General features: G+C 42.6%; 1 protein-coding gene across 1 annotated transcript in view; it reads right to left on the reverse strand.

Moving 5' to 3' along the window:
• Positions 1-24,626, reverse strand: part of INO80 (INO80 complex ATPase subunit) — a 2,478,170-nt gene that overhangs the window by 1,863,409 nt on the left and 590,135 nt on the right. Inside the window, exon 6 of the mRNA XM_044074204.1 lies at positions 13,298-13,365. Coding sequence (XP_043930139.1) covers positions 13,298-13,365 — 68 coding nt within the window. The remainder of the gene's footprint in view (positions 1-13,297; positions 13,366-24,626) is intronic.

Raw genomic sequence — 24,626 nt, forward strand, 5'->3', positions numbered from 1 at the left:
GCTACCTGAACATATACAAATATGTTCAGTTTCTAGCACAACTGTACTATGTTCTTCTGTAGTTCACTGTTGCATCACTGTTTCTTGAGATGACTCTTAGAGATACCCAGTTATTAGCAGTTAATGTACTACACAAGCAAGGAACACTAAACTATGCAAGATGGTGGATGCAAACCCCATCCTGGTCCTGAATATTGCTTCTAAACTGTAATGCTTTGCAAAGATGTGGACAGATGACCAAGTTGCTGCTTTTATAATGGCCTGGGCTGAGATGCCCCCTCAGAAAAGATATGATGATACTTGTGGCTGTAGTAGAGTGAGACCTGACAGAGACAGGGATTTGTTTTCTTGGACAGGGGTAACAAAAGGCAATGCAATCTGCAACTCACTTCATAATAGTCTGTTTGCTGACTGACCTTCCTTCCTTTCTCTTTGCAAATGCAGCAAACAGTTGCTCTGGCTTTCTGCTTATTATACTTCTATCCAAGTAAAATCTAAGCTTCCTGTGTCCTTATAGAAAATGTTAACACCCTTCCCCTTCGTTTTGTAATGTTTTGTAATGTGGGGAAAGAAAACTAACATTTAAATGGTCTGGTTTAAGGAGAGTTCATTCAACTTCTTCGACATGAAGACAGGATAAGTGCATAAACTAACACTAACCTTATGAAATATTGAGAACAACTCTGTACACGAGAGCCTGCAGTTCACAAATATAGCTAGCCAAGTTTAATGTTGCCAGCAGAGTTTTCTAGGAGAGCATCTTGATAGGCCTGAAGCAGCTGGTTTAAAGGGCAGCATAGTTAACTTTTCCAGTAGAAAACTAAGGTCCCATGGTGGGGCTAATTCTTTTCTGGAAGGTTTTAAATGGAGGAACCCTTGAGTAATTTCTTCACAGGCAGCTGTGAGAAGGCAGGCATGCATATTGGCAGACAAACTGATATGGCTGAGGCAAGCACCATGACAGATGGATAAAATAAGCCCGCTTTGAAAAGGTCTGACAGATAAATCAGCAACACATAACTGTGCTTGACTTGGTTGGTTTCCTCAGTTAATGCGCTAGTGGAAGAACCTTTTTCTCCTTAGCTATATACAGCGTCCTAGTGCTGGGTTTTTCTGGCCTCCCTCAATATGAGCAACATATGCCTGGTAGGGATGAGCACTACATTAACCATCCTGACAATCTCAAGGTCCTCAGACTGGTATTATGACCAACCCATTGCTCTGAGACAGACAGTCTACATACAGAGGCAGCACAAGAGGCTTCTCCCTAATTAGGCTCAGTAGAAGGGAGAAATGCACCATAACAGTAGATGTTTGAAAGATAACTGCTGAAGTAACCTTCACTATATGGGTTATATCTTGCTAACAGTATAACAGCTGGCCAGCTTCCAAAACTTCACAGCACCTTCCACACATCTAAAGTATGTCAGCTTAAGCTAAGCTGAATAGACAGGTATGGGTGCCAAGCCCTTCAGAGAGTTCCAATGCCAACAGTGATAGGGAGGTTAAAGCCTGGACAAGGACAAATGAAAATAAATAAGTAAATAAATATCTCCCCTAATCATGGCAGCAATACTAAATAAAACTAAGGGGGATTGAGTGGGGGTGTGGCTACACCAGCATGATCATTCAAACATCTACTGATATGGTAATTTTACTTACACTACTGCACTATGTTCTTTATTAAGATCACTGCTGCAGTAGCCTTAGCTATATGGGTAGATCACCATATGTTAGTCTGACTGAAAGGAGGAAGGATGAGAGTTCAACAGCCTCTGAAGAACGCATAGCAAAGCTTATCCTGGACCTGGAGAAGATATCTGGTTTATAGGGCTTTGTAAGAATGTGCACAGAAGACCGAGTTGCTTCTTCTACAATATGTCTACAATCCAACTCTTTCCAAAAAGCCACAGAAAAAGCCAAAGCCCCGTTAGAATGAGTCTTGACCTTGCATGTAATTGCCTGGTTGTGGTGGGTAGAAAAAAATGAAAGATTAGTTTGCAAGAAAATCTTAACTTCATGCAAAATGAGACAAGGTTGACCATCATAAGAACTTGCAACTCAGATAATCTTCTTGTAGAGATCATAGCCAATTAGAATGCAGACTCTATTACAAATATAAAAGCTTTAGAACCTGCCCAAGTATCCAGTTGTTGTTTTTTTTTTAAAGCTCTAGGGAACTGGATTGATGAATGAACTGTGGGAGCCTTGTTCACAAACACACCACTGAGAGCGATAAAGATCTATGTCTAGTTACCGTTCTACATTTACCAACACTATATATTCAACTAACTTCTCTAGTAATTTTACTTGAGTCCAATAACTCAATATTTAAGAACAGGTGAAGCTCTTCATTCCATAAAACCTGCTAAACACAACTTGCCCTGCAAAAACCTATAACTAACAGAAAAAAGACCAAAACTCTCCAGCCTAAGTTGATCCTGACAAAACTGTGGCAGAAGAGCAAAGTATTAAAAACTGGAGACAGCACAGTGTTTGTGTAAAATGATTATTCACTGTACACCAGTCAGAAGAGAAGCAAACTTATTCCAGCAATCAGGAAATGTCAAGATGCAGATGTGAGATTCCAGCTGTCTTCAGAATATTTTTTACTGAAATATCAAAGTCATTTTTGATGCAGAACTGGCTAAGGTGAAATACAAAAGTCTGTCCAACAAAAAGTGAGCCATCAAAAAGAAGGTGACTCTGCTTCTCATTCTTCTGATAACAAAGCTCATAAAGACACTTTTCCAGTGAAACATTTTCCAATTTCCCAAAGGAAAATAATTGAGAGACAGAAAAAAACACAAAAGTTGAATAGAAGAATCAGGAATAACCTGGACATGAACCGAAGTCTGAGGTTGAGAGATGGAGCTAAACAGAAATATAACCAGCAACACCAAAATCAGTGAACAAATGTCAGGTTATAAAGTATCAATCACATTTGTGAAATATGACTTTACATGAAAAAGTGGCTGAGAAAGATTGGACTTTTGCTGACTTTTTAAACTTGTGGGGGACTGAAAGGTATATATCCCACTTCATGACATTAATGTTTAGAAGGACACTAAAAGGGAAAAAGTTTTTTTTCCGGCTTTTTCCCTGTAAGGGGTCGCCACAGAGGAACTCCGGTCTGCTAATGATTGGCAGTAGATTTTTACGAAACGCCGAGTGCCAGCTCAACGCCCAACCTTCAATGAAGGCACGCCCATTTACACACGCATGTCTTTCGAACGCTACCCAACCGTGGGGAGGACATGCAGACTCCACACAGAAGGCACTCCAAAGCCAAGCCAAGAATCGAATGGGAGAACCTCTTGCTGTGAGGTAACAACGCTACCGCCATACCACCATGGCATACTAAAGTAACTAAGTAAAACAATTTATATTCTTAATATTTTTATGTAACATTTCAACATACAAACTGCATGTTATATAAGTAAAGCATTTTCAGAGATTGTTGTACGTAATAAAGATACTGAAGTAAACAAGTATTTTATCTTTAGTTTTAAGAAATGTAAACATTACAATGTAAAAAGAAGAAAGGCTAGACAAAAGCATGTTCATGTTAATCTGATGCAATCTTGGGCTGTTGGGAAGGGGATGGGGTGCAAAAGTACACCGATTCTAACATATGCAGTGTTGAGATGTTATCTCTTAATTTTGCATAGGTGAATGTTTAGATTAATGCCCTTTTGTGTAAGCATGTGGGCTTTAAAAATAAGAGAAGACTGTGAATATAATGAAAAAATTTCCTTTAGCAAATAAATCTTCAGTGTAAGTTGAGATGTCTGCAGGTGAGAGCAGATGTACATTCTGTTCTTATGTTTCCATGGAGACAAGCTGACTACAGGTGCGGCAACTAAAACTTGAGAGTTCTGCACATTGTTTGCTGAGGGAATCATAAAATTAACAGGTAGAAGGGCAAGGAGTGAAGTAAAAAAATAAAAGTTTAAAATTACTGAAAGTGAATAAGAGACAGAAGCCTTCCTGCTACATAAATATGTGAATGCATTTATCAGAACAGTGGAGAATTTAGTTTTACTTAAGGATAGACAGAACACTTTTTCTTAATGCTAAAAGTTCATCGTTTCTTAAAGCATATATGCTATTTTTCACATCTGGAAGGGGTATAAAGAGAAGAACAGAAAGCAATTAGTGTAAGTAGGAGCACAGGATGTAACATGCACCTTAGTATGGATAACCTTAATTTTAGGTTAAGTAATGACTGTGGGAACAGCTGTTGATTTGGGACAATTGTTCCTCTCAGGATGGTTAAACGTCATTATTTGAAGATGTACTTAGATTTGCATGTTTGTTTTTATTTACTAGGTTGTGAAGGTTCTCTGGGTATGTTTCCTTTTCTTTCTTTTTTTTTTTTTTGAGGGAGTTCATTAAAACAAAAAGCATTGTAAAATGTGGCACAGGTTCAAATGAAGATGACAACAAATATCTGTATAAAAGATCAACCTGCCAAATGTTAGTGGGTGCATGCAACAAAAAAGCTGGAAAGAGACATTTAAAAAAGCTTAAATATATAATACATGGGAATAATAACTTTTTCTAGTAATGGCTACACTATTCACATTATTTTGGAATGTGAATGACATCACAGGTATAGACAAAAAAAAAGTAAGAGTACTGAATTATATTAAGAAATGCAGTGTGCAAATAGCAATGCTACAAGAGACACAGATGGAAAGAAGTATGTGAATTTGATAAAGAAAGGATTTCAGGGTGGATATTCAGCAGAATATCAGGGAAAAAGGGAGTACTTTACTAATTGATAGTGGAGCACAAACAGTGAGAGAAGAGGAAAAAAGATGATGGTAGTAAGGGACTACGGGCAAGAGAGGAGTAAATGTGCTGGCATGTATCTATAGTCCACCTAAAACAGCTATTATAGAGCTTAAGAACATTTTGGGACAAACAACCAACTTTTAAAAGGAATGCTGCTTATATGTGGGAAATGGAATTTGATTTGGAACAGTGAGGATGTATCTTGGGAACCTAGAAGGAAAAAATATAACAAAACAGAGTAGACTTCTGAAACAATTTATGAAAATATTTGGCATGGAAGACATGAATTCAGTAGAAGGAACTTGGAGAGAATTTACATATTATTCCCCTAAGTACAATAACTGGGCTACACAAGAGAGAAATTATATTTCACAGGAACATGTGGATTTAACTGAAAGTTTCAACGCGTATTCAATAACTATTTCAAATCATGTGTCAATACCAACTACAATAAAAATGCAAGGTAATGAAGTAAAAATGAGACACTGGTGCTTCCCTCGTCTACCTGTTGAAAAGACAGGAATTTAAAGAAAAAGTAGTAGAAACCATTGAACAGTTATTAGAAAAGACACATTTCTTCAGAAGTTATAGCTCGTGAGTGGGATAAAACGAAAGTGGAGTTTAAAAAAGGATAAAAATAACAGAAAATGAGATATGATAAGGAAGTGATAGGAATTATTTAGAGGGGATGGCAAAGGTTAAAGTATTGCAGAATAAGGGGAATCTCACAGAAAGTACAGTTTTGTACCTACCATAAATGTAGATGTCCGATAGATATGCAACTGCAGTCATAACATATGGGTTGTCCTGCCTCAGGCAGCCCTCAGTCGGCCGAATTCCAAAGTCTGGGTCCGGCGTCGGCTGGTGTCGCCTCCTCTCCGACGTCACAATGGCTGGAGTACAAAGGCATCGGCCGACGCCATTTTCTTCAGTGTTTCTTGCCCCAGATGTCAGGTGCCCACTTAGGAAGGCTAAATTTTGTAATGGATAAAAAATAATCCCAAGCATGCACAACAGTAATAAACAGATACACCATAGGAGATACCCCCAGCTTAAGGGAAGAGGGGTAGTGACCCAAAAGGAAGGATACAGAGGGGTAGGAGGGTGGGAAAATCCGACTGCAGTTGCATATCTATCGGACATCTACATTTATGGTAGGTACAAAACTGTACTATGTCCTTCAAGAATGCAACTACAGTCATAACATATGGGTTGAATACCATAGCCAAGCTGGGGTGGAAGGAACTTATGATAAGGATGGTGTAGCTATAATCCCCTGCAGGACTGCCGAAGCAAAGCCTGCTTGGGATCTGGAGTATAATGGCAGGTGGTAGTGCTTGGTAAATGTATGCACGGAGCTCCATGTAGCAGCCTCTAAAATGTCCTTTGTTGCCACTCCTCTTAGGAAAGCTGTGGAATTGGCTATAGCTCTGGTGGAGTGTGGCCTAATATTGGCTGGCACACCTTTTCCATTAAAAGAATAGCTAAATCTGATGCAATGTCCAATCCATTTTGAAATTGTTTGTTTGGAGATTGCCTTTCCCTGTACTCCAGCAGCATAAGCTACAAACAGCTGGTCAGACTTTCTGGTGGCCTTAGTTCTGTCCAAGTAGTAGCGTAGTTGTCTGTGTATGTCCAAAGTATGCAGTAGTTTTTCCCCCCTATTTTGAGGATTGGGGAAGAATGTAGGCAGATGAATAGCTTGATTTAGAGACACCCTGGAAATAACTTTTGGCATGAATGTAGGGTTTGTTCTTAGAGAGACTCTGTCTTGATGAAAAATGAGGAAGGGGGGCACTGCCATGAGTGCCTGTATCTCCGAAACTCTTCTTGCAGAAGTGACTGCCAATAAGAAGGCAGTCTTCCATGAAAGAAATTGCATTTCTGAGGATGCTGCTGGCTCAAAGGGAGGAAGAGTTAGTTTTTCCAACACGTAGTTGAGGTCCCATGCAGGTACTGGCTGTTTTCTGGGAGGTTTGATATTCTTTATTCCTCTTAAAAACTGTCTTAGCAGAGGATGCGAAAACACTGGAGGGTCACAGTTGTATTTTGCTGAGATTGCTGAGGCATGAATCTTTATTGAGGAGTATGATAGCCCAGTATGAAACAGTTCTGCCAAGTATTCCAGTATCTGAGGAATACTCAGTAGTTCTGTGTCCTGACCCTTTTTGGCATTCCAGATGCCGAATCTTTTCCACTTGGCTGAATAGGTTTTTCTGGTGGAAGGTCTGCGTGCTTCCAGCAAGATCTCTTGAACAGATTTGGAGAGAGAGTTTGGTGTTGAAGTCATGGAAGTCTCCAGGCTGTCAGATGCAAAGTTTTCAGGTCTTGATGTACAGTCCTGTAATTGTGTTGCGTTAGGAGCAGGGGCCATAGGGTCAGAGGCCATGGTTTGGTCCGAGTTATGGTCAATAGCAGTGGGTACCAATGTTGCCTTGGCCAGTCTGGCGCTATCAAGATGCCTGTTGGTTGTTCTGCCTTTATTTTTAGTATCACCTTGGTCAGCAGAGGCAGAGGGGGGAATGCATAAATTTTTAGAGAATTCCAGCTGAAGGAGAGAGAGCATCCATTTTCCAAGCTAGAGGGTGATGAGTCCTTGTGCAGAACTTTTCCAGGTGATGATTTAGGTGGGAAGCAAAAAGATCTACGTCCGGTATTCCCCATGTCCTTGTCAGTTGAGAGAAAATGTGAGGGTGCAACATCCATTCGTGTGGATCCATGAAGTTTCTGCTCAGATTGTCCGCCAGTACATTGTCATTGCCTGGTACAAACTGGGATTGTAAGTGTATCTTCAGGCTCAGGGATTTCTCCCAGAGAAGCATTGTCAGTCTGCAGAGGGGATAAGAATGAGTGCCTCCCTGCTTGTTTATGTACCACATGACAGTGGTGTTGTTTGTCCTTATTAGCAAATGTCCTTCTTGCAGTGATTTTTCGAAAGTCTCGATGGCATGTATCACTGCCAACATCTCCTTTTGGTTTATGTGCAGATGTCTTTCCTTTGGTGTCCATAGACCTTGAATGCATCTGCCCTCCATGTGCGCCCCCCATCCATGGTCTGAGGCATCTGTTGTGATCATTTGGCCTGCTTGAGGTCTGTTGAAAGACATGCCTTTGTTTAGTTGACTGGCTTGAGCCCACCATAGAAATTCCTTCTGCAGGCATGGAATAAGTGGGATTATGTCATCTAGGCTGTTGCTGCGTTGAGACCATAAGTTTTTTAAATACCATTGCAGCTTTCTCATATGAAGTCTTGCCAAAGGTATCAGAAGAATGCAAGATGCCATGAAGCCCAGGGCCTGCAGGATTTTCCTTGCAGTCAGCTGGGTAAGCCTTGCTAGGCCTTTGAAGTATTCTGGTAAATGTTGCTGTTTTTCCTCTGTGAGGTAGGCCATTTGTGTTTCCGTGTCCAGTTTGGCTCCTAGGAATGTAATCTGTTGGGATGGTAGTAATTTTGACTTTTGAATGCTGAGTGTGTATCCCAAGGCCTGCAGTAGATGCATGACATAGTCCAAATTTCCTTTTAAGGTTTGTTTGTTGTCTGCTTGTATGAGGCAGTCGTCCAAGTAGGGGTATATTTGAATCCCCTGCTGTCTGCAGTGTGCCACTACTGATGCCAGGCATTTCGTGAACACTCTGGGCGCAGTAGACAAGCCAAACGGCAATGCTGAGAATTGATAATGCTCTGTTCCTGCAAGAAATCTGAGGTATCTTCTGCAGCTTTGTCTGATTGGGACATGCAGGTATGCCTCCTTGAGGTCCAGAGTGACCAGCCAAGACCCCTTGCCCAGCATGGGAAGAAGCTGCTGCAACGTCAGCATTTTGAACTTTGGCACAATGAGGAAAGTGTTTAGATTTGACAAGTCCAGTATGGGCCTCCATTTGTTTTCTTTTCTTGGAACAAGGAACAGTCTTGAATAAAATCCCTGGCCTTGCTCCTGAGGAGGAACTCTTTCTATTGCTTTTATACTCAATAGCTTGGAAATTTGAGAGAGTGCCTCTGCCCTTTGATGATGTGGCAGGTTTGGCATGCCTTGTCTTATTGGTAATGTGTGGAAGTGGAATCTGTAGCCTTTGTTTATCAAATCCAGAATCCAATTGTCTTTGGTTAAGATATGCCAGTTTTGTGAGGAATAAAGCTAATTTTCCGCCCAAAGGTGCTTCTCTTTGAGCCTTTGTAGGCGGTACGAAAGTGAAGTCATTGTGATTGTCTCAGTGGTGCAGCTGAACTGTCTGCGCCACTTCTTTGATTTGGAGGTTGCCATTGGCGGCCCCTGTAAGATCCTCGGTGTTGCCCTCTGCCCCTGGCTCGTCTGCTTTTTCCCCTTTGAAACTTGTCAGAGCCGGGGAAGGACCAATTCTTTGAGGACCAGTTTCTGCTGAATCTGGGTGGCTGAACCTGAAGGAAATCCTTTACTGTCTGTACTGACTTAGCTTTTTCCTCTACGGATTTCAATACATCTTGTGCAGTAGCACCAAAAAGCTTTTGTTTCTCCAAAGGTGCATCCAGTAGCTTTACTTTAACATGGTCAGGCAAAGATTGATCCTTCAACCAAGCATGCCTACGTATTACAGCCCCAGTCATAGCTGCCCTACATGAAGCTTCCAGTGCATCATAACCACACTGCAGAAAATGGTTGTTAACCTGCTGAGTGCTATGTATATGATCCTGCAATGCCTTTTTATCAATAGGCTCAGAAGAGGCTACCTTTTTCTGTAAATCGTCCAGGAGAAAATCTTGGTACTGAAACATGTGAAAAAGACAGTTAAGAGACCTCATGGCTAGGGTAGTAGAGGTGTACACTTTTTTACCCCATCTCTCCAGGGACCTTGCTTCTCTGTCAGCTGGCAGTGGGTTTTTGGCAGAGGAGGAAGCAACTCCCTTGGGGCCCTGTGAAATAGTTTCTAGATCCACAGAGTGGGCCTTAAAAAGGTGGTTGTGAGTGTCAGGGACCCTATAATATCTGTCTGGCTTGACAGGAGCAGGAGGAAGAACATCAGGGTTGGTACTGGAGTCAGAGAAAACATCATCCAAAACATCCATAACTGGAGGGATAGCCAGAGGTCTGTGCTGGGGGAGCTTGAGGAAAGTATGAAGCCTTTTCCTGGAGTCAGAGAATTCCTGACCCTGCCATTGAAAATGTTCCCTCATGGAATGCAGAACTTCCCCAAATGAGAAATCCTCTGGTGGGGAGGCAGAGGGAATAGATTCCTCAGCATCATAGTCCTCGTAGGCCTGGAAGGTTTCTTCTTGAGTATCAGAGTGCTCAGAATCCCCAGAGGCTTCATCCGAGGAGAGGTCATCCACCTGCTCAGTTCTAGGCCTTTTCTCTGCAGGTGGCTGAGAACCCCTGTCCGGATGAGGCTGAGACCCCCTGATAAAGGAAATAAGATCTGCAGCCAGAGACATGATCTGCTTATCAGAGGAAGGGGCCTGGGCAGGCTTAAGATGGGCCTTGGCCTGACTGGCGGCCTTAGCACATGCAAAGGCCTTGATGGACATGGAAACAGGAGGCCTAGCAGCCCCACGTGCAGGCGTTACCTTGTCCACAGGAATGGTGTCGGGTAGATCCAGAACTTCGGTTTCCGGAGGAAAATCAACAACCGGCACCGGAGAGGTCTCCAGGACCGAAGGTCGTGTTAGCGCTGTGTCGTCGGCCTGGAGCGGTAGATTTACCACTTCCGAAGGAGCCGGAGCGCTAGTAGAGGGTTTAGGAGAAACATCGGTAGTGGACACGGGCCGAGGATGTCGGTCCCGGTCCTTGCGTTTTTTAGCAGATGGGGTTGTCGGTTGTTCCGACGGCATGATATATGCAAAAGATTCACCGAAGAAGTCCTCGGCGAATTCTGCCCGGCGCCTGAGAGTGCGCTTATTAAAGCAGGCACAGGCAGCACAGGCCGAGACGTCGTGGTCTGGGCCCAGGCAGGGAAGGCAGAGAGAATGGAAGTCCTTATGAGGTATTTGTTTACCACAAGACAAACAATTATTAACTTTTTCAATTTGTTCTGACATCGGCTGAGGCAAGAATAAATGTTCCCCAACGGGGTACTTAGGTTTTAGATGACTTCGGTACTGAAAACACAGGAGCTGACCAACCGGCACTTGCGAACTGCTTCTGCTTCGGGCACCGCGCGTCAAGAAAGACTGAAGAAAATGGCGTCGGCCGATGCCTTTGTACTCCAGCCGTTGTGACGTCGGAGAGGAGGCGACACCAGCCGACGCTGGACCCAGACTTTGGAATTCGGCAGACCGAGGGCTGCCTGAGGCAGGACAACCCATATGTTATGACTGCAGTTGCATTCTTGAAGGACATCAAGAAGAGCTGCAGAGTTCCAAAGAGAAAATAAGGGAGTATCCGGATAACATAAATCTGTTTAGAAAGATTGCTGTTAAGCAAACAGTTTTTTTTCCCCACAACTCCAGAGCACAAAACCATTTAGCACACCTATTTAGGCAACAGAAAGACGAAAGGGTTGTAACCAAACTTAGGGAGCCTATAACAAGAAAAATAACCAGACATCCTGTACAGGTATTAAAAATACTTTGGAAATTTTATGAAAATTCATATAAAGCAGAGAAATGTGCAAATCAAGAAAGAGCACAAATGGAAATATTTATGTAGAAATTAAGTATGCCAAGATTAGAGGTAGAACGACTAACAGTTAAGACAGGAAATGAGATAAAAACTGTGAAGTAAAATAAATCTGCAGGAACTTCTCCAGAACTAGATGACATTCCTTTGGAAGTTTGGAAGCTAGGAGGGAAGAAAATGATGAAGATCTGGAAGGTTTTGTTTAACAGTATTTTAAAAGAAGGGGAAGCACCAACACCCTGGAAGAAAGCTGTGGTGGCTGTAATACCTAAAGACAGCAAAGACCCATCAGACCCAGTTTCATACGAGTCCAATTTTAAACCATGACTATAAAGTGTTTATGTCTGCAATAGATAAAAGAATGGTAAAGGGGTTGCCAAAATTTACAGACATGGTTTTGTGGATGGGAGGCAAACATTTGACATCACTAACAGAATAATGACAATCCAGAGGGAAGCAGAATGTAAGAAAATACCAATGGTTGGTGGGTCTTGATGCAGAGAAGCCATTCAACACAGTAAGCTTCGATTTTATGAGTAGGACAATCCAAGCATTTTAATTCCCTGATACAGTAAGGTTAATTATGAGAATATATGAAGGACTGGAGGCAAAAATTAAAATGGGAGGGCTCCTCTCTTACACATTGTGTCTGAAGAGAGGAACCAGGCAGGGGTGTCCGTGTCTTGTTTATTTGCTTTACACTTAGAGCCATTGGCAAAAAAAATATGGGACTCAGAAATTCAAGGATAAAACTGGTATGGTAATCAAGAAAAGATGCCTTATTTGTAGACAATATTATTTTGTACCTGATAAAACCAGAAAAAGACATTGAATTGTTGTGGAACATTTTGAGACAGTTTCACGATAGTAAATTAATGAAAACAAAACAGAAGCTATAAATGTACCCAGCTATAAATGAAAATATGTACCCATAACTGAATGGGTTCAGCAATACCCATATTTATAGAAGCACGATAAAATGAAGTATTTTAGGAATATGGATTAAAAAGGATTATATCATTGCAGCCAAAGATATGTGTGAAAAGACTAAACAAAATAGAATACAACAAATGAGAAACTGGAAGCCCTGTTTAAGGATAGGGATATGGATAGCAAGATGCAATCAGTAAAAATGTTTTTAGTCTCTTTAGTTTTACACACAGGTCAGGCAACCAGAGGAGAAGTTGTGGACAATAATAAAGAGCTGAAGGAATTTAGCTAGGAGGGGAAGAGGGCAAGGGTCAAATGAGATAAGTTTATCCTTCCAATAGAACAAGGTGGTTTACAATTACCTGATCTGAAGGGATATGTTAGAGCTACACAGTTTAGCCTTATATAAATAACACAAGCAGAAAGTTGTTATTCAAAGTGGAAAGGGATGATGATAAAGCAGGAGGGAAATTCAAGAAATAAGGAGAAAGGGGGATTATGGGTGCAGATTCTTAAAGAGAATACTAACAGCTATAAAGAATATTACATTCATAAAACAAGGGAAAGTATTCCATGAACTAAGTTAATACGAGAATGGAGAAAGGCACTAGAAGGGAACTTGCATGAGCATTCCATTCAAAAGAAAGGACATCTCACTGACACAACATACCTTCTTTATTTTGCACGCAGATGCCAGAATTCCAAGTAAGACCTCAGTACCACCCTAAATAAAGCCTACAGCTTGAAGTGAGGTGGCACGTGTGTTGCCTTCACGCACAAAGGTATAGTCATTCAAAAGCTACTTCATTGAGTCACTTCTGTGACATATGAGGAAAACATATTGAAATAAGGAAATTAGAGCATATTTTGACCAAAATGAAAGATATTTTTTGAGCCCAGTGTTAAATTTAATATCCACAAATCTTTGTATATAAAATGGAAGTTATTTAGATTATTTTGACAAAATTAATAGTTACCTTCAACCACTTTCGGTTCTTCTTTACTTTAGAAAAATTATACAGACTTCCCTTTTCAAACTTGGGTTCTGTTGGGAGGGAAGAAAAGCACAATTATTACTACTGTTTTATGGACTTTTTATTGTTTATAAACCAGACCACAAACACTACTGCATATTACAATCAAGCATTTCAAGTATTTTTTAACTTCACAAGGCTGTGCTGGGACCAGTCTTTCCCTGTGCACAATTAAAATACACCTACTCCAGATCTACATCAGGATCACCTATGCATTACCTGCCCCTACAGTGTTCTTCTCCCACTAATACCTTATCCAACTGAAAGCAACCTTACAGTGCAAGTGAAGGCTACATTAAGAAGAGTATTATTTATAACCATCTTCTATCTTACACAATGATTTACAATAAAACCGGTCTACATGTACACAAAGGGGTCACAATTACCATACATCTGTTATCAATCTACTCACTTCGAGATTATGGATTAGCACCCTGTCAACTGCCTTTATGCAGAGGCAGCAAAATAAGTGGTTCCTCACCAAATTCTTCTTTCATTCACAATAGGTCAGTAGTATTTAGGTATTCAGTTGTCTTCTCCAAACAGTAGTCTCTGACAGCATCCTCTTTCAAACTACATTAATAGTGTGATGGCTAGTATAATGACCAGCACTTCTGCCAATACGTCCTAACCACTTACCTTCAAATTTTGTATTGGTTATATTTAACTGAACTAGTGATCAAAGAGAGTTACAAATAAATCCGAGATTATGGATTAGCACCCTGTCAACTGCCTTTATGCAAAGGCAGCAAAATAAGTGGTTCCTCACCAAATTCTTCTTTCATTCACAATAGGTCAGTAGTATTTAGGTATTCAGTTGTCTTCTCCAAACAGTAGTCTCTGACAGCATCCTCTTTCAAACTACATTAATAGTGTGATGGCTAGTATAATGACCAGCACTTCTGCCAATACGTCCTAACCACTTACCTTCAAATTTTGTATTGGTTATATTTAACTGAACTAGTGATCAAAGAGAGTTACAAATAAATCAGGAAAATAATCAAACAGGCATATCTGTGCAAAAATATACAGCAATCAAGGATAATATCTAATATAACACGCAATGTAATGCCTTAGCTATATGAGGAAATGCAGTATCTCCTATTGCGTAACATACTGCAGCAGTGCTCAGACAAGTTTCAGAGTAGTAAAACAAACTATTTATGTGAAGACCTGAAGGGGTAAATAAAACATATGAAGCTGTTGTGCTTCAACAGGCAAGCAAAGCACAGTACATATTTATAAGATACTTTATAAAGTGAAGTATGATAACAGTACTCCATGAAGAGTTTAAAGAAACAATAAAGCGAGGACTTTACTTGAATACATGAGAAATGCACAAACTCTGGAAGAAAAGAGCAGCATACTGATGAAGCAGTTACTGCTGCTGCCTCACAGCACTTGGCTTTCCAGTTAGGAGCTTGGCTGAGATGCCTTCATTGTGGTGTCTGCATATCCTCCCTGCATCTGCATGGGTTTTCTCTAGGTGTTTACATTTCCTCTCACATCTTAAGGAAGTACTGTAGGGGAAATGACACTCCTCCAAACCGTTAATGGCAGCATCACATCTGAGGAAGTGATGACTGTGTGCGTATGTTTTGCTTTTATATATATATATATATATATATATATATATATATATATATATATATATATATATATACACATACACACACACACACATACCTTGCATCCACTGATCGCCAGGATTGACTCTGATTCTCCAGTGACAATGAACTGAAATAATCAGATTATCAGAGAATAAATGAATGAATGCAACAGTTTATCCATATTACATATTAAAGAATTACCTCCAAAACTACTAAAACTGCCTCTTTAAAAAAATGGAGTCAATGTAATTTGCAGTAAAAGAAACTTAGAAAGAAATTGAGGAAGTAAAATATCTGTACCAGCTGATGAGCTTGAAAATTAAAGAAATAATGTATGTGCATATTTGAATGAAGTCCATGGAGAAACAGATTAAAGGTAGCAATAAAATAAACATTGGGTATGCCTGGGGAGGTCTGGGTTGACCCTCTCTTACTATACAATTGAGCAGTACAATGGTTAGTGCTCATCAGAAGTACAAAGGTCACCAGCACTAACAGACCATTTAAGCTGAATTTTTAGCTGATTGTTGTACAAGTAGTACAACAGACTGCACCTGTGTAAGTACAGTGACTATTATTGTAGCTTTTTAATGGAAGGGTTACTGCAGCAGTAAATCATAACATTTGAGTTACTTGCTAGTGAAACAGTATCAGCATCAGATTTTTTTAAAGTGATACAGAACCCCCTGCAGACATTTTATGCCAACATCTTTAAAGGTCTCAAAACAGAGGGGAACAGCAGTATTTTCTCTTCTCCCTCAGGACCTGCATGCTAGCCACTTGGCAGTGTAAACATTGGCTGTTAAGAAATTTACTCACATTGACTAATTTTGATGCTACACCTTAACCTCATGTAAAAAAGGGTGATGATGAGGAGGATTTTGCCCAATGGTTCCACTACCAGCATTCAACTGGCCTATTCTTTGAGATGTCAGAGGAACCAGGCATTCCCAAGCTAGGTGACAGCCCTACAGCCCATTTGTAATCTCCTTGAATCAAGACTTGGGTGGTAAACAGCAGACCAGTTTGCTGATTTTTGAGGGTGGCCTATCCTCCTTCCTGGGAAACACCCCCCCCCCCCCCCACCAGATACCTCCTCTGAGCACTGCCATTGCTGTTTCCTGAGGGGAAGCGTGCCTTTGTATGCTGAGTTCCTCACAGCTGCCAGTACAAGATGTACTGTGACAACATAAGCTCAGCAGACTGGAACTCCACTGGGTAATGCCTACTGCTCCCAATGGGTGTCACACTTGTAACGAGCCAGAAACAATTCCTTCTCAGAGGATAGATAAGCCTGCAACAGCCTCTTACTCCCATCCTCTCTGGGCAACTGTCACAGGCACTCAAACCACCACTCAAACATGGCTTTATCCCTTTACAGGAAATAAAAAGACAGGGACTTGAATGGTCTGACTGAGGGAAATCTCAGAGACTACCATTTCCAAGAAAGAAGATTTGGAACTTAGACTCATCCTGTCTTTGTGTAGTGCTATAAAAACACTCATTGCACATTAGGGACAGAGCTGAACTCTTCTTGCTTGAGGTAAAAGCCACTATTTAGAATTCCGTTAAGAACTAATTTACAAACAAATGGCTCACCAGTAATGAATCAAGAGGAAGACATGTGAACAATGCTGAAACAGTAGCCTTAACTCAAAAAATATATAAATGGTCTGCAGCAAAAAGATCTGACAGATAAGACCGTACCAGAGAACATCCTATGGCACTGTGGTTTTGTACTTCTTCTTGCAATGACTGGAGCACCTCCTCCACTTGCCAGATAAGACTTCCTTGTGATAGGCTTCCTGGCTTATTTTAGGATGTTTCACATATCTTCAGAAAACAAGTGCTGGAGAGAAGCAAGCGTCAAATCATCCATGTTGTAAGCCTGAAAGGACAAAGGTTTGGGAGTAGCAGAAAACCCAAATGATTCGCAGGTCTACTACCAGAGAAAGTGCATATGCAGGTTCTTTTCCCAGTTGCACCAGTAAGGAGAAAAGTACAGTTGTGTACATTTAGCATAAATGTAAATGTTTGAGTGTATTCACTGTTGCAGTCATCACCTGTGGGATATCCCTGCTGCGGTAGCCCTTGGCTGGCCCAAATACCAGAGTCAATATTTTTTACATCGGCTGCAGTCGTTTGCGACTGTCAGGTTGTCAGTGCTATAAAGCAAGGCAGCCAATACTATTACATCAGTTTTTCATTCCCTAACCAGTCAGAAGCCCAAGGAAATATGGTAAAGTGGTCCTGGTGGCTAAAAGCCACCACAAGAAGCTTATGTCTGGCCTAAAGAAATAGGATATAAGGGGGAGGGGGGAAACCAGGACTGCAACAGTGAAAACACTCTAACATCTACATTTATGGTAAGTGTACAAATCTGTACTATGTTCATCATGTTTCACTGGTACAGTCATCACCTGTGGGAGGATTCCCAAAAATGAGGAGAGGGGTGGATGGATTAGTTAGAGAGCTAGGCATGGGTAAGCATGCCCTGCAGAACGGCAGAGGCAAACCCTGCCCTAGCCTTAGAGAAAAGAGGTAGGTGGTAATGCTTTGTAAAGATATGAACAGAAGTCCACGTGGCAGCTTCCAAGATGTCCCTGGTGGGAACTCCTCTGAGGAATGCTGTGGAAGTGGAGGCTGCCCTACTGGAATGGGTACAAATAGACTTAGGGGGTGGTTTCCCATGTAATCTGCAGCAGAAATGGATACAGTGTGATATCCATTTGGAAATGGTTTGTTTGGAAATGGGCTTCCCCTCTGCCCCTCGGGCACAGCTGACAAAAAGTTGCTCTGTTTTCCTGAAGGGTTTAGTACGGTCCAGGTAGTATCTGAGTTGTCTATGCACGTCTAGTGAGTGAAGAATTTCCCCCCTTGTTTTCAGGGTTAGGGAAGAAGGTGGCTAGATGTATGGCCTGGTTGAGAGTCAAATTAGATACCACCTTGGGCATAAAGGAGGGGTTAGTCCTCAGGGAGACCCTGCCTGCATGGAAAATGATGAAAGGCTCAATGGCAGTCAATGCCTGAAGTTCTGAAACCCTTCTGGTTGAGGTGACAGCTAGTAGAAAAGCAGTGTTCCAGGAGAGGTATTTCATTTCTGCTGAAGCAGCAGGTCCGAAGGGTGGTAGGGTTAGTTTTTCCAAAATGTAATTCAGGTCCCAGGCTGGCATGGATGGCCTTCTGGGAGGTCTGATATTAGAAGCCCATCTGAGGAATTATTTAATCAAAGGATGTGAGAACAGGGGCTGGTCTGTATTGAAATGAGCCAAAAAGGCTGAGGCGTGGATTTTAATAGAAGAGAAGGAGAGGCCACTATTGAGTAACTCCACTAGACAGTCCAGGATAAGAGGGATGGAAGGTTGTGAGGAACTGCTCCCTCTGGACTGGCTCCAGGAACAGAATCTTTTCCATTTCCTTGCGTAAGATTTTCTGGTGCTGGGCCTTCTGGCCTCTGTGATAATGTCTAGGGCCTGTTTGCCTAACAGGGGCCCCTTGTTGGCAGTTTGAGAGTCTGCAAGTCTGGGTGCAGCAGTCCCCCCCCACCTGAGTCAAGAGGTCTGAGATCAGAGGAAGCTGCCTGGGAAGCTGTGATGTTAGGCTGCGCAGTAAGGGGTATCAATGCTGTTTGGGCCAGTCTGGAGCAATGAGGATGGCCTTTGGTCTCTCCTCCCTTATCTTGATCAGTATCTTGGGAATAAGAGGCAGAGGAGGAAATGCATACACAGACAGGGAGTTCCAAGGGAAGGTCAAGGCATCCACATTCCACGCTAGGTGGTGATACACCCTGGTACAGATTTTTTAACTGGTGGTTGAGGTTCAAAGTAAACAGATCCATCTCTGGAGTTCCCCACTCCTGAGTAACTTGCAAAAAGATTTTTCTGTAGAGCTGCCATTCATGGGGGTCCAATAAATTTCTACTTAAGTGGTCTGCCAGGGTGTTGTTGATCCCTGGGTAGGTATTGGGCTATTAGGTGTAATCCCATGGAGGAGGCTGTCAGCCAGAGGTTCATGGCTAGTGCACAGAGGGTAAGATTGGGTCCCTCCCTGTTTATTGATGCACCACATTACAGTGATGTTGTCTGTTTTGATAAGAAGAACCTCTGGCCTGAGATGAGGTTTAAAAGCTGTCAGAGGCTTTTGTATTACCATAATTTCCTTCTGGTTGATGTGTAAGGGAAGGTGCTGGGCATCCCAAAGGCCCTGGGTGCACCTGCCTGCTAGGTGAGTGCCCCAAGTAATGTCTGAGGTGGTGATGGTCTGCCCAGTAGGGCGGAGGATGAAGTGAAGACCCTTGTTCTTGGCAGAGGCCCCTGCCCACCAGAGAAACTCGGCCCTTATACAGGGGATCAGAGGGAAAGAGGCCTCTAGAGGCTGATAGTGCTGACACCAAAGGTTCTCTAGATACCACTGAAGTTTTCTCATGTGAAGCTTGGTCGGAGGAATTAGAAGGATGCAAGATGACATGTACCCCAAGGCTTGTATGAAATTCCTTGCTGTGAGGTGACTTCTGGAAGCCAGCTTGGTAAAGTAGAGAGGCAGGAAGCTCTACTTTTCTGGGGACAGGAAGGTCATTTGGGATGCTGTGTCCAGCAGTGCCCCCAAGAAAATGATCCTCCTGGAGGGTGTTTGCTTTGATTTCTTCTCACTGATGGTGAACCCTAAGGAAGTTACGAGAGTTTGGCAAAGAGGAGGTCCTGCAGCAGCTTTTCTTTGCACTCTGCCTGAATGAGACAGTCAACCAGATAAGGGTAAATCTATATATTTCTCTGTCTGCAAAATGTTATGGCCGGGGGCTAAGCATTAGGTGAATATCCTGGGAGCAGTAGATAATCCAAAGGAAAGCGCAGAGAACTGAAAGTGTTGTGAGCCTGCTCTGAAGTGAGGGAATTTCCTGCAGGATTCCTTTATGGGGATGTGGCGGTAGGCATCTTCTTGGTCTAGGGTCACAAACCAGGCAGTTTTTGTCAGCATAGGCAGCAGATGCAAAGTTAGCATTTTGAATTTGGGGACCACCAGGGAGGTGTTCAGAATGGATAAATCCAGGATGGGGTGCCAAGTGCCCTCTTTTCTGGGAACAAGGAATAATCTGAAATAAAGGCCTTTGTCTGTATGATCTGTGGGAACAGGTTCTACTGCCCCCTGGGATATGAGAGTTTGGACTTGTTTCACTGCCTCTGTCCACTGATTTGGAGGTAAGTCTGGGTACCTTCTTGGAATTGGGAGCTCGTTGAAAGAGAATTTGTATCCCTGAAAGATGATCTTTAAGACCCATTGGTCCTTTGTTACAGAAAGCCAATTTTCTTTGCAGAGGGAGAGCCGCCCTCCTGGTTTTTGGTGAGTGAAAGGAGGGCAGAGGGGGGAGAGGGAGTCATTGAGAGTTTTTGCCATAGAAGGATGGCTTTGAACTCCCTGCCTTTGGGGCGGAAGTGGTCCGCTGTTTGGTTCTCTGCTGTCCCTGGGATAGGGGCCTGGGTGGTCTGCTGTGGGGCTTACCCTGCCCCTGTCTGCTAGGTGCAGGAAAGGACCAGTGCTAAGAGGGAAAATTCCTGCTGAACCTAGGAGGTTGAACCTGAAAGAAATCTTTCATTGTTTGCATATATTTTGCTTTGTCTTCCATCTTTTAAGCACCTCTTCTGCTTTTACTCCAAACAAGCGGTCCTTATCCAAAGGTGCATCAATTAATTTAGACTTGACATGATCAGGGAGAGGTTGTTCCTTCAACCATGCATGACTCCTAATGACAGATCCTGACACTGCTGCCCTGCTTGAGGCTTCTTGGGCGTCATATCCACAGTGCAAACAGTGTTTGGCCACTTGACAAGTAGAGTGCAGTAAATCTGCTAACTCTTTTGGCACATTCAGGAAAGGTAAACGTCTTTTGCTTTAATGGTTCCAAAGTGTGCTGTTGATATTTTAACATATGGAACTGACAGATGAGTGCTCTGATAGCTAAGGTTGCAGAGGTGTATACTTTTTTACCCCATCTGTCCACAGCTCTGGAGTCTTTGTCAGAAGGAAAAGGATTCTTTGCAGAACTAGCCTTAGCTCCTTTAGGTCACTGTGCAATGACCTCCTGGTCTGCAGCAGGATTTCTGTACAGGTAGTTGCGAGAATTCAGTACTCTGATACCTGTCAGGTTTACTGGGAGCAGGTGGGGTCAGGGGTTAAGCTGGATTCATGAAAAACATCATCCACCACTTCTAAGATAGGGGGGATGGCTAGGGGTCTGTGCTGGGGCAGGTCTAGAAACTCTCTTAGTCTTTTCTTAGACTGAGGAAAGTCCTGATATTCCCAGTGGAAATGTTCCCTGAAGGTGTGAAGGGTTTCCCCAAAGGAAAGGTCTTCTGGTGGGGAGGCAGAAGGAATGGATTCTTCTGCATCTGAATCCTCATAAGCAGTAAAAGGTTGGTGTTCCTCTTCAAAATCTGAATAATCAGATTCCTCAGAATCCTGCTCTATTATTTCAGGAGAAAGGTGTCTTTTCCTTTTAGAAGTTGTGGCCGGGCTACCCCTGACAAGGGGGATGAGATCCTCTGCCATCTTAAGCATTTGGGCTTGGGATGGTGGAGAAGGAGTAAGAAGGTGACTAGAGGTAGATTTTCTAGGAGTCTTCTAGGTCTAAGAGTACCCATGAGTCTGAGAGAAACAGTAGTCGGATGAGATGATGTTGTTTTTTGTCTAGAATCAGTAGTGTGAAAGGCCTCCTTGGAAGCAGGTGCCTGCGTCGTGGCTCCAGACCCAACCGAGACAGAGATAACCAAAGGCTCTAAAGATGAAGAAGATTTCTGCGGCATACCAGACTCCAAAAGGGTCTCAGTAGAGGCCTGTGTAGATATCGTATCGAGCATCAGGGGTTGCAAAAGCACCTCACTGAATTCTCAAACTGACAACCTGCTTGGCGGTAGTATCGTCGAAAGGCTTAGCCTTGTGTGGTCTGTCTCTATCTTTATCTCAACGTTTTTTCAGAATGTCTACGGATTGTTGGCTGACGAATTCCATTCCGAAATACGAAGACTGAAGATGAAAATACCGGTCTACAATAAGAGCTCTTCGACGAATGGTTCTGGCGTTTAAGAGGGCACAGAACCGGCAATGGGGGACGTCATGGTCTGGGCCTAAACAACTGATGTAGTATGTACAGAAGTCTCGGTGTGGGATCTGCTTTCCACAGCCAAGACAACCGTTAACTTTTTCGGACATCGGTTAGTGCAAGAAAAAAGGATCCCCAATAGGGTACTTAGCTTTAGACGTTTTCAGCTGTACTTCGAGATCTGGTAGTGATAGACTGGCACACTTGTGAACTGCTTCTGCTACAGGCTCCACCGCAAGAAAGACTGATGTAATGGTGTCAGCTGCCTTCCTTTATAGCACTGACGACCTGATGTCAGTCACAAGCAACAGCAATCAATGAAGGAAAACCATCGACTGTGGTATTCGGGCCGGCCGAGGGCTACCACAGCAGGGATAACTCACAGGTGATGACTGCAACAGTGAAACACGATGAATATCTGGATTGTCTGGGCAGGAAAAGGGTCAGCAAAATCATCACGACTCTCTCTACACCATCTTTTGTGGTACTCTGGGTAGTAAATGAGTTGGTGATATAAGCATGCAGGAAAAGGGATTTCCACAGGAATCAGAAAGCCACCATCACTAAAACCTTCCTACAAAACAACTTTATGTAAGATTTTGTGAGTTTGTGATTGTGTGTGTGGAGGCAAACAAACCTGTAAGTGTTTCCATGCATTTTTCCACTAGTCTTTTGAAGATGGTTCGATTCAGATGGCTCTCATGGTTGCTATTAAGCAATATCTGCCATTTTACTAAGGTCTGAGAATAAATATGATGCCCAGAGCCTTAATTTTGTATAGAAAACCTATATGGGTAGTGTGCAAAGGGGATAAAGTACAGTTTTGTACCTACCATAAATGTAGATGTCCGAATTGGATAGCATCTGCAGTCATAACAACTGGGTTGTCCTGTCGTCAGGCAGCCCTTCAGTCGGCCGGATTCCAAAGTCGGTCCGCTTCGCTGATGTCGCACTTCACCCGACGTCATCTCTGTTGGTCTTCGGGTATAAAAGCATCAGCCGACGCCATTTTCTTCAGTGTTTCTTGCCCCAGATGCCAGAAGCCCTATAGAAGGCTATAAATTTTGGATAGATGCCAATGTTTCCAAAAGATAGAGGTAAACACAAAAATAAGCATGTATGTACATAAATACAAACAAATACACCATGAAAGAAATCCCCCCACTAGCTAGCTATTAGAAGGGTAAACACCCTAGGAGTACCACAGAGGGAAAGGAGGGAGGGTAATCCTGACTGCAGATGCTATCCAATTCGGACATCTACATTTATGGTAGGTACAAAACTGTACTATGTCCTTCATGGATGCATCTGCAGTCATAACAACTGGGTAGAATACCATAGCCAACTAGGGAGGAGGATAAAAGTAGATTATGGTGTGTTTAGGATCCCTTGCAGAACAGCAGTGGCAAACCCTGCTCGGGATCTGGAATATAGAGGTAAATTATAATGCTTGGCAAATGTATGCACGGAGGTCCAAGTAGCCGCCTCAATAATGTCTTTGGTAGCCACTCCTCGTAAGAAGGCTGTGGTAGTGGCTGTTGCCCTTGTAGAATGAGGTCTTATGTTCTGTGGAATTGGCTTTCCATGGAAGGAGTAACAGAATCGTATGCAGTTTCCTATCCATTTGGAGATTGTCTGTTTGGAAATAGCTTTTCCTTCCCTTCCTGTTGCATAGGCTACGAAAAGTTGGTCAGTCTTTCTGCTATTTTTTGTTCTGTCCAAGTAGTAGCGTAGCTGTCTATGTACATCCAAGGTATGCAGTATTCTTTCCCCTCTGTTTTGTGGGTTGGGAAAGAAGGTAGGTAGGTGGATTGCCTGGTTTAAAGACACTCTGGATACCACCTTAGGCATAAATGTAGGATTAGTCCTCATGGACACTCTATCTTGGTGGAAGATTAGAAAGGGTTGCACTGCCATTAAGGCCTGTAGTTCTGAAACCCTCCTTGCTGAAGTAATTGCCAGTAGGAAAGCAGTTTTCCATGACAGGTGTTGTAGGTCTGCTGTTGCTGCTGGTTCAAAAGGTGATAGTGTCAATTTTTCTAGCACAAAGTTCAAGTCCCAAGCTGGCAATGGTGGTTTCCTTGGAGGTTTTACATTCTTGATTCCTCTGAGGAACTGCCTGAGCAAAGGGTGTGAAAAAACAGGTGGATCAAAGCTGTATTCTGCTGAAATAGCTGATGCATGAATCTTGATGGAGGAGTAGGACAGGCCTGAATGAAGTAGTTCGCCAGATACTCCAGAATGTTAGGCATATCTATGTTTGATACATCTTTTCCTCTTTCAGAACTCCAAATGACAAACCTTTTCCATTTTCCAGCGTAATTCCTTCTAGTTGAAGGCCTGCGTGCTTCAAGAATAATGTCTTTAACTCTTTGTGAAAGTTCTGTATTAGCAGCTGCTATGTGATGTTCCATGCAGTCAGTTGCAGCGTTTTAGGTTTGGATGCATGGTGCTGAAGTTGTTCTGAGTTAGCATCAAAGGCATCAGGGGTATTGGCCACATATTGTTCCGAGACATGCTCCTCAGCAGTGGGTACCAATGCTGTCTTGGCCAGTTTGGAGCTATCAGG

The sequence above is a fragment of the Protopterus annectens genome, chromosome 6.part0 (assembly GCF_019279795.1).
Source record: "Protopterus annectens isolate FY-2018-M chromosome 6.part0, PAN1.0, whole genome shotgun sequence".
Taxonomy (NCBI): domain Eukaryota; kingdom Metazoa; phylum Chordata; order Ceratodontiformes; family Protopteridae; genus Protopterus; species Protopterus annectens.